We start from the raw sequence: 15,761 nt of genomic DNA on the forward strand, positions 1-15,761 counted from the left end.
CTCCGGAGCCACATGTGGCTCTTTTACACCTTTGCCGCGGCTCCGGGGCGGATACTAGCGAGGGGAGGAGGCGCATTGTGCGCCCCGACACTCCCCACTGTGGCGGGCGCTGTACTGGCTGTGACGTCGCATGGGGGCGGTTGCATGCGTTAGTCACACACCGTCCCAACGTCACCTTCCCACCCGCCCGCCACATTGTAAGGGGCATGTACGCTGGTCACTGCATTGAAAGGGGGCATGTACGCTGGTCACTGTTTTGAAGGGGAGTGAAGAACACACACACAAAAAAAAGGTAACTTGTTAATTTAAAGTTTATTTCTATGAGAAGGAGTAATTCTGAGGGGTCAAACAAAGAAATATTTAAAAAGTGACAAAAAGGTTATTTTTATAATGACGAGTTTTGCGGCTCCCAGTTTTTTCTTTCTTCGGAAACGGGTCCAAGTGGCTCTTTTTGTCTTAAAGGTTGCAGACCCCTGCTCTATGCCATCATGGGCAGAAATGGGAACCTGTGGGCTCCCAGATGTTACTGCACTCTGAGCCCTAGGCATCATGACCCATGGTCAGGGATACTGGAAGCTGTAGTCCAGCAAATATCTGGAAGCCTGCAGTTTCCCCATCCCTGACCCTGGGCGAGAGAAGGTGTTGTGATGAGGGAGTTGGAAAGAGATCCTTGATAGGCCACTTAGTACACGGCCGTAAAAATTGCAAAATGCAATCAGTCACTCATCCCCCAAATCCATTAGCAAACGGAGATCTGGTGACAGCAGGAGGGCTTAGCCACTTATTTATATTTATTTTTTTGACCTTTGCATTAACAAATTACAGTGCACATCATTAACCCAGAAGATTTTTGTTTAAAACTGCAAATTAGTCTTGCTTAGGCAAGATAATCTCAAGATGGAAGATTGCTATTACGATGGGTTGGGCAACCCAATTGACTGCATAAGGTCAGCTGTGGAGAATTGCTCTTTTTACCTGTCCCTGACTTAGGTTTGCTGATAGGGGGCTGCAGCAAATAGAGATAAGTCATCGTTGCTCCCTCCAGCCTGAAAACAAACCTGAATTACAGCATTTGAATCAGTAGAATGAAAGTTTTCATACTTCCAAAACAGAAAAAAGGGTTGATTTTAGGGCTGTCCACAAACACAAGAATTTGAAACTGATTAGAATCAATTTGCATGTCACCTAAACTTTTTAATGAGATAACAAAGACAGCTAACAATTTAATAAACAAGCGCTGCCAAGTTGTTAAAAAGTAAAGGCCATCTTTTAAATTTTCTTTTTCTTTCCCTGTTAGTTGTCACACACCTGTCAAAATAGCGTCAGATGCTCAGGCCAACTCATTAAAAGTGAGCCCAATCTGATTGATCACCTTCAGTTACTATGTTTCAACTTACGAAATACCCATCAAATGTCAGAAATGGGGTAGAGGAGCTCTAGTGGCTATTGCCCACCTCTAGACATTGAATTGGGGTTTTTTTAAAAAAAAAAATGCTACATTCCTTCTTCAGGGTCTTTTCGCCCACTTTGACATTACATTTCTAACCTTTTGCTTCAATTTGCTTGTTTTATTTTAGATCATTAACATAGCACTGGCTAAATGCGTCACTGTGAATACATCTAGCCTGGCCTTTGAAACATGTGATGTTAATAACAAGGTAAGACTGTTTATTGCCTTCCTGTTCATTTTTTCATATTGGAGGCCCAATATGGTTGCTTGTCTTTAATGCCCTTTTTGAAATTTCAACTTGGGAGGCTAATACTGGGCACAGTCTTCGTGCTGGGCTCACAGCTAGGCTTCCCTCACTATCGGGAGATGCAAGAAGGCCCTTTATACTTACCCAGAGGCACAGATGACGGAGTGGAGTTTGTGACTTCCAGTGAAGTCACAAACCAGTGGCACTGGCGAGTGGTACATAAGTGGCCTCTGGAAGCCAGATTATTCCCACTCCATTTCCTGCAGCTTCCAGGAAGTATAAAAGATATGTAATATTTTCATGGGGTTAGTTACTACTTTTTGCACTAATGGGTTGTTCCAAACAATCCAGTTCCTTTTCCCGTTCACACCACTGCGAAGTGCCACGGGTGAGACGCGTTTTTCACCCACCAAACCAAAGGCTGGCTTTCATGCCTACCCTTCACCCATAAATACAGGTAACAACAATATCAAACTGCAATATTAAAAATTAGTTGAAACCGCAGTCTGATGTTTATCCCAGGATCGTAGAGGACAGTCTCAGCAGTTCTACCCACTTCACAGGTTGCCTTTAGGTCCGTGTTAGAAGATATATAAGCCAGGCAGCAAAATAACTTCATAAACCAGGGTTACCATCACCAAAACGGAACGCCTAGTTGCCATTTTTGGGCAAGTCGTGTTTTTCAATATGACTTTTTGGTTCGTGAAAGTCATTCTGACTGTGCAGATAAAATATAATGGATAGGATTCTGCAGGATGTGTTCCAAGTGTGTGGAAACAGTTCAGATCCAAGGATCCCCAGGCATGCACCTCCAGATGACGGAGACATCAGGCACCATCCTGCTTCCCAGGCATCTTCACCTGGTTGCAAGTGGCACCTGGCACATGGCGAATTTCGAAAGCTGCTTTAGATTGCCTGCATTTTGCATACTGAGGGATTCAACTGCCTACTGGAAAGGCTAATTTTAGTCATTTATTTTTTAAAAAATACTTGTATACTAGCCTCTCACAAAACATCGGGAAGGTGTACAGCAATGTAAAAAAAAAACCTATGTAAAATAAAAGCACTACAGAACAATCATTAAAATGACTGGCTACTGAATAAAATTTTAAGGAGCTGCATATTACTATTACTAAAATTTATTTACCAAATCACCTTCCAAACTGGGTGATCTACATGTAAAATAATTTAAAGCAGTTTAAAACACACACAAAAAAACCAAATACGTTTAAAATAAGTTTAAAGTCCTAACAAGTGGACACCCATTTATCCAAAAAGGTCTTCAACTGTTTCTGGAAAGTGCAGATATTGGACGCCTGTTGTGTCTTCCGAGCGGCACCTGAAAGCAGGGTTGAAATTGAGCGTGATAACCAACCACTGAAATTTTGCCTGCTACTAATTCTTTCCCATGCGCAGAACCAGAAGTTCAACTATACTTGGCTGAGATTGATCCAGCACGGAGACTCCTGTGTAGCAGTGACTGATGCGGAAGGGACACTGGGCCTGCACCCTTGCGATAAACGAAACAATAGCCTGAAATGGTTGCATAAATCACTGGTGGCTTTTCATCCAGAACTCGTAAGTGCAGCATTTGCAAAGGGCTCCTCCTCCTCCCTCCCAGCTTCCTTCGCTGTGGCCAAACTGGAACCGGTGCAAAACAAAGGGAGCCTTTTCTCTCATTTCCATTTGTATGGGGGCATGTGAGAGGCATTCGTCATTCAAGTAGAGAAAGGGTTTGTGCAGGCGTTAACTTTTAGCTATATTTGATGAATCGAAGGGCATTTTTTTAGTTATTTCCATATGTTTATCCTGCCCTTCCTCCAACGGGTTCGGGGTGGTGCACATAGTTCCGTTTTATCAACCCATTCTCTCCTCACAACAGCCCTGTGAGGTAGGTTAGGCTGAGAGATGATGGTTTGAGTGAGTGAGCGTTCTGGCTGAACATGGGTTTCTCTGGTCCTTAGCCCAACATGCTTAAGCCAGGGGTGACAGGCCTTTTGGCTGTCAAGGGCTGCAGTCCACCAGGGTCAATCAACCGTGGCACATTGTGGCAGTGGGAAAGACTGAAGCCAAAAGTGGACAGGACACGCCCTTCCCCCCCCCACCCTCTTTTTACACCAATTCTCTCCTTCCTCTACACCTAGTAGCCTGGTACAGGCAGGGGTGTGGATTGCTTTTGTCAGTTGTCCAGATTTGCCACTTGCAGAAGGCTTTCCTCCTCTCCTTTGATCACTCCATTCATTTCAGCTCTTCCCCCCCCCCTTCAATTTCCCCTCTGGGCTCCCCCCACCTATATGAAATTAAGTTGAGGGCTGCATATGGCCCTCAGGTTGCTCACCTGTGCTCCAATCATGCAACCACGCAGGATGTAGCAAGCTTACATACTTAAACTTCCAGGCCGTACAAACAAATCAACGTAGACAGGGTCACGCTGTGGCCTAAACCACTGAGCCTCTTGGACTTGCCGATCAGAAGGTTGGCGGTTCGAATCCCCACGACGGGGTGAGCTCCCGTTCCTCTGTCCCAGCTCCTGCCAACCTAGCAGTTCGAAAGCACGCCAGTGCAAGTAGATAAATAGGTACCACTGCGGCGGGAAGTTAAACAGCGTCTCTGTGCACTCTGGTTTCCGTCACAGTGTTCCGTTGTGCCAGACGTGGCCTGGAAAGCTGTCTGTGAACAAGAGCTAGCTCCCTCAGCCTGAAAGCAAGATGAGCGCCATACCACATAGTCACCTTTGACTGGACTTAACCGTCCAGGGGTCCTTTACCTTTACCTTTATATGTGTGTGTGGTTTGTGAGTGTGTGAAAGAGAGAGAGAGAGAGAGAACAGAAGGAATCATTGGAACTTTTTCAAGCAGGTACGTTTCTTAAGCCCCAAGTCCTGTTTCTCCACTGAGACATACGTGCAGGCCAATGAATTTGTGGGATTTCTCCAAAAGCTTCCTTGGGTCGCAAAATCAGCACACGTCTTGAGGCAAAGGTCTGAAACCAGGTGGCTGTAAAAATAGCAGGTTGGATTCAGACTATAAGTGAGTCGTGCTGGAGTCCCATTGAAGTGACTAACTTAAGTCATGTTGATCTCAGTGGGTGGGATTCAGTGTCTCCCCCTGTGTTTTGTTGTGTCCACAACCCACCACCCTGCAATCCAGTTCCATCAGCAGAACCCTTGTTTCAACACTGGCAATGGAACAACATCCTCTGCTGCAGGTGAGGCAGCTGGGTAGTTTAGAATTTAGAGAATAGGCTAGTTTAAGGGACTCAAGGGAAATGGTTGGGGGACTGCCCCCCCTCCCCACGCCACCTGAGGCAATAACCTCACACTGCCCTGGGTGCTGGGGGTAGTTTTCTATTTTAAGACCTCAACTTTGCCTTACTAAGTACTGTGATTTCAGTTTCTCACAGATCTTCCTTCCATACATCATAGAAACACTTTGCAGTGATAAAGAATAGATTCTCTACACTGTCCTGGTGCAAAAATCAATCTAATGACTGTATTTAAAACACGAACACCAAAATCGTTTGCAGCCTCCTCAGCTATAGCTTCTAGAAATAATTCTAAAGGCTTTTTTTTTTAAAAAAAGGACCAAGGTAAATTAAAATGATTTTCCCTATCTGAAAGAAGCTGATTTTTAGCAGGTCCTTTCAAGACTTTTGGGTGGGGGCTATTGAGAGGGAAGAATAGCAATTATAGGAGCTGATTGATAATCTTGTACAAGATCTTGACATTGTGACTCTTTCCATCTGTTCCTCCTTTGCCAATCTTGGTTCAAAACCTCCTAAAAAGTGAAAATACTCCCTTTTTTAGGCTAAGACATGAAAAAGCATATGAAAAATGACCAGCCATTTAAGTTACCAGATAGCTTGTCAGGTAGCACTGACATTCTTTGATCTACCTCTGAACTCTGGGCCTTAAAACAGATTGGACCTTCCACAATATAGAAAGTCGTGTTTCCCTTCTTCTTCTTCTTCTTCTTCTTCTTCTTCTTCTTCTTCTTCTTCTTCTATTGGATACGGGCAATTGCACCTGTACAAAACTAAGCCAGCAGCAAGTTTGAGCCGTACAATTTTATCCGCCAAGGTAAAAGATCAGATTAGTTTTTTTTATGAAAGCTTTGGAGGGCAGGCTGGCCCTGTGGGAGCCTAAAGTTATTGCCGTCACTTGAAACCAAAAGATGGATTTATTTTCTACAAAGCTAAGGGCTGTCCTCTGCAGGCTCGTCTTGTACCGGCACTGTTCAGAATGAATAAAAATCGGCCACAGCACAGCCTGTTCTTTGGGGGTAATCAGGAAGCAAACCTGTACCTTTTGGAAGCTTTTGGTGTTCTCATTTGTACATTTCAGCTTACGTTGGAGTACAAAGAGGGGGATTTGAGCATACAGCTCCTATGTTCGTCAGTTCTGCCACAGGTACTCTGCAATTGTACATGCATAGGCACCTCCAGGTGATCAGGACTCCCGATTGTACAGGGCTACTTACTGCTTCCCACATTTCTATATGCACACAGCTGTATGTGCATGGGTGCTCTTTTTCAGAAGTCCTGTGCAATGCATGAATGTCATGGGTGGAGCCAGTGCGGTGCAGTGATGTTCGCCCAGATCTGGCAGCTGAATATATATATACACATGGAACAATGCATGGAGTTTATTGATTGATTTATAGCCCATCTTCTCCTCCCAAGGAACTCCCAAGGCTGCATACATAGAATAATGGAATCACAGAGTTGAGAGGGACCCCGAGGGGTCATCTAGTCCAACCCCCTGCAATACACGTATCTGAACCAAAGCATCCATAACTGGTGGCCACCCAATCTCTGCTTAAAAACCTCCAGTGAAGGAGGTTGGACCCTCCAAGGATTCTCCCCTCCTCTTGTAATCTCCACAACAACCCTGTGACGTAGCTTAGGCTAAGAGGCAATGCCTGGGTCAAGGTCACCCAGTGAACCTCATTTGAACCCTGGTCTTCCTTCCAGGTCCTAGCTCGACACTCCAACCACTAAGCCCCACTTGCATGAGGGTCCATGAACTGGGTTTTTAAAATTGCCCACCACTATCATCACATTAATAGTAATAGTAATAATTCATTATTTATAACCCGTCCATCTGGCTGGGTTTCTCTAGCCGCACTGGGCGGCTCCCAGCAGAATAGTAAAAATAGAATCAAACAGTTAAAACTTCCCTAAACATTAGCGCCCATGCAATCCGCATGGGCATCCTTGTGTGAAATGAATGGAGGCTGTTCAAGAGCACTGGTGGAACTGCTCAAATTGATTTCATTGGAACACGACAACTTCACGGTGGATGGTGCTTTGTGGTCCTAGGCTTCCAAAACAGCAGGCAATGCAACAGAGCTGAGTTGAAGATGGCAAATCTAAATGCAGGTGTGAAAACTAAGAACCAGAGCCACTTGATGCACTTTTTTTTAACCCTTCCACTCTCAAAAACCAGGAATGGGCTTTTGGTGGCCTGCATACGGTCACATCCCAGTGTGCATTTGTTGGCACAACTACAGCGCTATTCCTAAAGGATATATTAGCCTCGAGTTTTCCTTAAATGGGTTGTTCCTTAATGCTTTGTACAGTGGTACCTCAGGTTAAGAACTTAATTTGTTCTGGAGGTCCATTCTTAACCTGAAGCACCACTTTAGCTAATGGGGCCTCCCGCTGCCACTGTGCCACCGCCGCACAATTTCTGTTTTTATCCTGAAGCAAAGTTCTTAACCTGAGGCACTATTTCCTGGGTTAGCGGAGTCTGTAACCTGAATCGTCTGTAACCCGGGGTACCACTGTATTTACTTAAGTACAGTAGTGAAGTGAATAGAACCTGTAGACATTTTGGAATCTATAGAGGGCGTTTTCCAGAAAGCAAACAACGGTCTTTTGAGAGAGCAGATACAAAGATTGAAATGATGGGAATTTTTCCTGGGTTTCTACCAAATGTCAGCTCTTCAAGTATATTCCGTCATTGCTAAGACAGCTATGTACTGAAGATGGCATATTGACATCATCTCATTTCCCCCCCAATCAACCATATTCATGGCTAGATAGAAATCAAATAGAAAAGAACTTTCCCAGCTAAAAACGTATTGTGGAGTGTGTCCATTGTACTATAGGCTTTCCCTCCCCTAAAAGAGCCTTTGTCATTAATTCGTTAACAAGATTACCATTTTATGATTTGTTACTCTGCACTAAGGTAGCCAAAGGAAACGGCTCTGGACAAATCCACAGAGCAGTTTACCTTGCTTTTTGATCAGTGTAGTGCTTGCTGTCTCTGCTTTCAGATAATGGCTGTAGCTTCCTCTGCACTAAAACACAGAACTCCATGGGCACAAAACTCCTATCCTGTGGACTCCACCCACATCAGCTTCTCATGACGGGCTTTATTAAACCAAAAAGGCTAATTGGACAGCGTCTGAAGGATTTAGAGCAACAGAACAATCTGGCCATTATAAAGAACTTCTGTCCTTGGTATGCCTCCCCCCCTCCTTCTCAGTTTGATTCCCTGGCACCATATATGTATAAATTAACTATCCCAAAATACAGGTGTGCCTTCACACTGGCCAGATTGGATGTGATGCCCTCTGCTGTACTTGAGGGCAGATACCAAAAGATTCCAACTGAGAAACAACCTGTGGAGATGGTAATCTGGAAACAGTGGCTCATGTTCTCCTGTCCTGTCCCCTTTATAAAGATCTGAGGAATGAGGTCATTACCCCACTCTTACTTACCATCCCAGGCCGCCCATTTGAGGCCACATTGTTCTTTCTTTAACAGATCAAAATGATCAGACAACAGCAAAGGTTGCTAGGTTTATTGAGGGTGCAATGAGATTAAGGGCCACTATCTGAACGATAATCTTGGACATTTGATTGCCCTTTTTACCCATTGCTGTCTTTTTTATTAATATATATTTTATTTGTATATATTGCTTGTTTTATATTGCTATGGCCATTGGCTAATGCGAATAAAGTTTATCTACTACTCCATGGGCACAGGTAGGATGAAACTTTAACATGAATCTACTGTGATGCACACTTACTGAAACAATACGTAAACCAAAACGCAACTATCCTTTGAAATTTGCACTTCTCTGAATTGTGCAATGCAGTTCTCCAACAGCAACAGAAAATGTGCACAAAGATGCATACGTTAGGGTAAAGTGCTTAAAAATGCAGGTATTAGTGAAAATAACATTTAAATGCATTATATTAGCAAAAATTACAAAAAATGTGTATTGAGCAAAATTATATACAAATATGTGTCTGTTATGAGAAATGTGAACAAAAACGCTGGCATATTTTTGTGAACGCTTTAAAAAAACTCTCAAACTGATGCAGAAATGTGGGTAACTGAACTTAAGGCTGGGAAAACAAGAAACCCAAATTGACAAATTTGTCCCTGGTTGCAGGCAGAATAAACCATGAAAGTTATGCCTAACAAGGAACGAACAGCTCTTGCTGACTTGTGTATTCTTCTGCATTTTGCCAGTCATGCGTAGTTTAAAGACACATGATGCAACATCATCAAGTTAAAAAAATTCCCTGCCCTTTGCAAGGAGCAGCCAGTGGAGTAGATCAGAGGTAGAGAAAACACTGAGCGCAATTGCATTATAAAGCCAACATGTGTTGACCAATCCTGGAGTACTGTACTGGCTGATACCTGGACATGTGAACTGACTCATTGATGAATGTTTTACCTGAAGAGTTCTGTCTCTGATGTCAGATATACAGTGGCTGATTCACACATGAAAATCCATCATCAGATATTGCAGTTGTCACATGATAAATATGCATGTGTAAACCAAAGGCTATGATACTGGGCATACTACTGTCTAAGAAAAAGAGTAAATTTTGTGAATGTCTGAAAACTCACAGAAACACCACTAACAACATTCACATTTAACTGGAAAATCAGCAAATGCCTGTTGTCTAATTTTTAGGCAATCCTAAAATTCAGCTAGCATTTTCAGCGTTGTGAACATCAACATTCACCAGATTGTGAACAATCGCTATAGCATATATGTCAAGATAATAGTATTTCCACCGCCTACCCCCCCCAAACAATACATTTTCATTTTTTACGATTTGCTGTTTCGATCAAACGATGCTTCAAAATATTAACCTGCATTTCTCAAAAGTAAGCCTAGAGCAGCCTTCAGTATAATGGTACTCTGCCTCATGAAAGATAGCTAAATGCAAAATAACCAGAATAGGATCCCCGCTCATTCAAAACTGCTCACGATTTCATAATCCAATTCTGTATCCCAGCCCTTTGGATTTAATTAACAAATTACCCAATCCACTTCCCATCATGGTATGTGTCTTTCTACTTCATCAGCTGAGACATAATGCGATATGAAAGGCAGGATCTCCTGCCATAAGTCATTCTATATTGCAAATGCCATCTGGGATGATTTCCTTTGCAGGGTAATTGTCATTCAAGCAGCAAGAGTTCTGCGCGTTGCATTTTCAAAGAACTGGAAAGCCATGTGGCACAGAGGGTGCAGCCAAGTTGCGGTTTGAGAACAGGTGGAAATATTGAGCACTGTCCAACATCCCCATTCAGCTTATAAATGCATACCAGCCTCCGCCAACCTGGTGTCTTCCAGATGGTATCAGCCAACGGTTGGTTGTTGAAGGATCAATAATACATATTGAGCAAAAGCAGCTAGGGAGGTCCTTCCCTAGTCCCATGTAAAAATAAAATAAAATAAATAAACCTTTATTGTCACGACACCACCTGTGTGCAGTGAAATTAAATAGCAGTTTATCAGTTTGCTACTTGCAGCCCATTGCCCATGCCTTCTCTCTCTCCCTCTCTTTCCAGATGGATCACATTGTCTTAGAACACCTTCCTCGGGCCACGTGTTTGGAAGTGGATCGGTCTCAGAAAGCCCTGAGGGCCGGCGTTTGTTCCTCCTCCAATCTTTATCAGAAGTGGCAGTTTGGAAATTATTATGCTGCCTGAAGAGGAAGACGAGCAAACCGGACAGAAGAGTCGCTTTGTAATCCGATGAATTTGAAAGCGGCAGCTGTGGAACTTCAGATAGCAGCGAGCAATAAACTCCGATCTCCCTCCCAAACCGCAGTCGGAACCCGGCACTTTGGAAGAAGCATATGGCCAGATCAGAAGATGGAGCGAGAGCGCAGCTGGTTTGATGCGGCTTAATGACACACGGCCGGCACATTGGCAGGGGAGGAAAAAAATCACCAAAGTTCTTCCTGCCTTAGAGGGTTTACCTGCTTGGCACTGTTACATTTCTGGTTTGGGTTTTTTGTTTTTACAGGAGCATTGCGGAGATTCCACTTCACAAGTTTCGCTCTTCTCCCTATTTCAAAAAAATGCCGATCTTTTGGAAACCTTGAGAATCACATATCTCAAATCTGCATCCCAAAACGTGTGGCCTGTGAGTATAGAAGTTGACAGCTGTCAAATTTGATTGGTAGTGGCTGCCAGGTGAATGGCCAGGCTGCACTTTGAGGTTGTGGCAAAAGTATGACTTTATTATGTGTGTGGAGGTGGCAGGAGTTTGAAAACGTCTTACGGGGCAAGCCCTCTTGCTGTCACTTCCAAGAAGCTTTGGGGACAAACTCAGGCTAAAACAGTCCAGATTGGAGAGATCAGACGCACAGTCTATAAGCTCTAAGTGGCACAGTCCAGCAACAGATTCAGCGTATGTGCACAGTAGGGATTTTCAGGTGCCTTCCTTTTTTACGCATCTAGTCTATGTGCATGGGGGAAAGTGCGACTTCACCCTCACCAGCAAGCCAATGCGCTCAAGTGATACATTTCATAAACAAATTCCCAACATCCATGTGCTCAGAGGGATGCCTGAAAAAGAGTTCCCATGTGTCCATAGGTGATCAAGGTAATTGGGAACCTTCTGATCCGAGGAGCTGTCTTGTGTATGCGCCCCTTCAGAGAAATTCCACTGAACATGGGAATGTCAGCAATTAGACCAGTGGGTCATGGCCCTCCATCTCCCTCCTCATGTAGGCTATCTTGGGTATTGTTAAGTCACTTCTGTAACTTTGCAGGCCTGAGCCCTCAAACCATTTATTTCAGAGCAGTGCCCTCTGAGCAACTTGAAAGGTAACTGCTGAAGGACCACATAAACTTCAGACGGCCATAGTCTTCAGGAGCCACAAAGGCGGTGGGGCTTCTCTGGAGTAAGGAGCATCCTTTGCCTCGGAGCATTGCCCTGAAGCTGTACCTCACAATACAAGCTTCGATGACAGCCGAGCTTTCATCATCCGTGATGTTTACAGCCTTTTACAAGTCTGTTTTATGTCCAAGAGAGCCTCTGTATAATGTGGCCGCGACATCGCATATCAGCACTGACAGTGTTTGGCAAGCTGAACCTGCCAAAATATTGATTTGCCTAACAGACTTCACAGTCAGCTTCATTCCCAACTGTCTTTCTGAGTCTCTCCGCCCCCCAGCACCCTCCAATATTGTTGCCCCGTAGTTGCCATCAGAAAAATTACACAGATGTTGTCTGAACACTCATGTTTTATCAAGAGCATGAATTTCATTGCATTCTGTGCGCTGACATTCCATCATTTGTCATTTAGCAGGCACGGAGTGGCCATATGTCACAGTCACATTGGATTTCCCCTCGTGCCATTTGCAAAACGTTCGCGTCCACCCTGGCTTCGCTTATTCTTTAAAAAAGCATATTGGGTGAACCTTGTGGACCTCTTGACACACACAAAAATCTACAACATAGAGTACTGGGAAACACTGCCCAAGTAGGCTTTTCTTGCAGGAACAACAACCACGCCAAGCTATATATTTAAAAATCATAATTATATTTTGAGCAAGATGAGAGCTCCTGGAACCCAAAACCTAAGAACATGTTCCCAAGGCATTCCTCCATCCTGATATCCCCAGACAGAAAACCACTGCAACTTCCAAAGATGCAGATGGAAATGACTTCAAATAAAGAGCGTCCGCCATTTACATTGGACCCGATTTTGTGGCTAGAACAACTTTTACAAGTAGGCTTCTGCCGTCGCCTGTTTTGCTTGGTTCTGGAAGATGGGAAAGACACTCCGCTATAGATTTTCAGACCTTTTTTAAAAAAATAAAAATGCTGTATTTGCAAGCAATAACATGGGTGCAAAAAGCTAGGAACCCAATACTCACTGGCTGCTAGATTGCAGAAGAAGGCAGGAAGCGTATGGCGGGGAGGGGTTAGGGGAAAACACAGGTGAATAAACACTGCTATTTTGACACAGGAATAGTATGTGTTGGGGGGGGGATAAGTGAAATGTCCTGCTGTGTAATACTTGTCTGTCCATACTACCACCATCAACCCAGTATATGGGCTAGCACTGCCGGCTTTAATAATACACTCCGAAGAGGTGATTAGTGTTTGATCATCAGCTCATTCTGCTGCACACCCACCCTCAATCCAGTCTGAATCCCCACTGAAATTTCGATGCAATTGCTCCTGTTCCAGTAGAACTTAAGCACAGCTAATTTTTCTCTGGACTGGGCCGCGTTTACCACCCCATTGCCAAGAGTCACATGTGCAACGCAATACAGCATCCACCCATTTGTGGTTTTTTTCAGAAAAGGAGCATGCCAAAGCTTCTTCCATGCACCACTTTCCCAGTAGCTCGGTGTGTGTGTGAAGCGATCTTGAGATGAAAGAGCCCCATCTTCTTAAAATAAGGATTGTCCTGTTATTTAGAGGATAGTACTTAGCTGAACTAAGATGGTAATGAGCAGGGCAAGGCAGCATAGCTGTGCTCCTCTTTCCTCTCCGCCTACATGACCTTCAAGGAAATTACTACCTAACCACTTAAGGAAACTTGAACATTACTCTTACGTTGCTGGAGCAGCACAAGGAGGTGCATTAGTGACCAAAATCTGACCCTACCAGTCGTTTTAGCATTTTATATACTGTCATAAATTTGATCCAGATGTAATTTAATGATGGATCCTGTATATGTTTCATTCTCAAAGTTAAATTTAATTTGCTTGATTTTGTTATTGGGGGTTGGGAGGAAGGAACCTCAATTTGCATCCAATGAAAAAAAAAGCCTTGTGCGATGACTTTGAATGCACTTGTCCACTGTGAATTTTAACTATGTGCTATGCAATGTATATATCTCAGAGATGAACTCACATTGATAAATGAACTAAAAGAGTGGTGACTTAATTCTTTTTTTAATTAAAAAAAAGCTGTATATATATATTTTTAAAATGTGAGCTGATGTCTTTTATATAATATAATTTGTGGGTTTTAAAATATATATGTAATTAGTTCCTTCCTGTCTGGCGTTCGTATTGTACCCTTAACTGTAGGTAGCAGTAATGCGCTCACCTGGTGGTTTATTTGTTTGTTTTTTAAACATAGCTTTTATGCATTTCAAACAAAAAATGTTATTTACACATGGGAAATTCTTATTAAAAATCTGACATAATTTTTTACAAACATTGTCTCACGGCATCTGTCAACAGTTTTCCTTTAATAGCAGTGGAATCTGCATAAGCCTGGAATTTGCTCAGGTAAGCCCAATACAGAAAGCCCATTTTTTAACTTTTGAATTACAGTGGTACCTCAGGTTACATGCGCTTCAGGTTACAGACTCCGCTAACCCAGAAATAGTGCCTCAGGTTAAGAACTTTGCTTCAGGATGAGAACAGAAATCGCGTGGCGGCGGCGCAGCAGCAGCAGGAGGCCCCATTAGCTAAAGTGGTGCTTCAGGTTAAGAACAGTTTCAGGTTAAGAACGGACCTTCAGAATGAATTAAGTACATAACCAGAGCCATGCACACATAAAAACCCTCTGCACTGAGAACATTCTTGGCAACCCTGACCATCACATTGCTACCCATAAGAACTACAACCTTGTCCAGATTGCCCAGATGGCAGTTGCCACTATGCTTGTGTTTGTGTATGTTTCTCTCAGGGAGGTTCCTATGTCTTAATAACTGCATGACAGGCATAAATTCAACAGGTCCAGCTTTCCTATGTAAGAGCAAAATCTGCAAATTCACTTTTTGGGGGAGGGGGTGTCAAACTAAACAATTACTTTTTTAAAAAAAATTATCAGGAAAATTTCATGAGCTATGCTTTAATTTTCTCTCACATATTTAACCCAAAGAGGGTTTTGTAAAAATAAAGATGTGATCCCCCTCCCCCATTTCTAGTTAAATCAGAATTACACACATTGTTGTTCACTCTACAATCCCAGAAGGAATTAGGTTTTGAATATGAAATGTCCAGGATTTGTCTTTTATCTTCTGGAAGGGCGTTCATAACAAAAACCATACTACTATAACTTGGGAAGAGGAGATATCCTTTGAATGTACACAGACCAGAGGGCAAATAAACAACTTCCATTGGAACAATGAGGTTAGTGTTTGGTTTGTACAATGCAGAACTGTCTTTCCCCCTCCCAGTTAGAAAATAAAGAATGGCCTTGTACGATGAACAAAAAAAAAATCTCAAACAATATTTGATCCTGCCAGAAATGCGAAACATCAAAGAACTCTTTAGTACTGCAGTAACATAAGCTCCCAGTTCCAGACCCTCGCAGATTTCACTGCAACCCAGACTTCCCTACCCCATACCCCTTTCTTTCTTTTTCTACAGAAGGGAGAAGTGACTGCAGGGAAAATCTGGAATGGAAGGGGGTTAAGCACCACCACTGCCCTTACCCTTCCTCTGCTCCTGGTTTCAGTTCCCAGTGGCTGTTTTCCCCTAATTAAATTTATAATATTTAATTTTAATATTAGGGGCAGTCCAGAGAACTCCAGATGATCTGCCATTAATATTTTGCATGGGTTTTTTAAAATTTAAAAGTATAAAGCCCTTGGGACGCGGGTGGCGCTGTGGGTTTAATCACAGAGCCTAGGACTTGCCAATCAGAAGGTCAGCAGTTCGAATCCCCGTGACGGGGTGAGCTCCCGTTGCTCGGTCCCTGCTCCTGCCAACCTAGCAGTTCAAAAGCACGTCAAAGTGCAAGTAGATAAATAGGTACTGCTCTGGTGGGAAGGTAAATGGCGTTTCCATGCACTGCTCTGGTTTCGCCAGACGCGGCTTAGTCATGCT

General features: G+C 43.3%; 1 protein-coding gene across 1 annotated transcript in view; it reads left to right on the plus strand.

Moving 5' to 3' along the window:
* Positions 1-14,139, plus strand: part of GALNT5 (polypeptide N-acetylgalactosaminyltransferase 5) — a 34,730-nt gene extending 20,591 nt beyond the window's left edge. The window contains exons 8-10 of the mRNA XM_028746205.2: positions 1,578-1,658; positions 3,114-3,275; positions 10,521-14,139. Of these exons, the coding sequence (XP_028602038.2) occupies positions 1,578-1,658; positions 3,114-3,275; positions 10,521-10,661 (384 nt within the window). The 3' untranslated portion in view covers positions 10,662-14,139. The remainder of the gene's footprint in view (positions 1-1,577; positions 1,659-3,113; positions 3,276-10,520) is intronic.
* The last annotated feature ends 1,622 nt before the right edge of the window (positions 14,140-15,761 follow it).

Source organism: Podarcis muralis, chromosome 1 (genome assembly GCF_964188315.1).
Source record: "Podarcis muralis chromosome 1, rPodMur119.hap1.1, whole genome shotgun sequence".
Lineage (NCBI taxonomy): Eukaryota > Metazoa > Chordata > Lepidosauria > Squamata > Lacertidae > Podarcis > Podarcis muralis.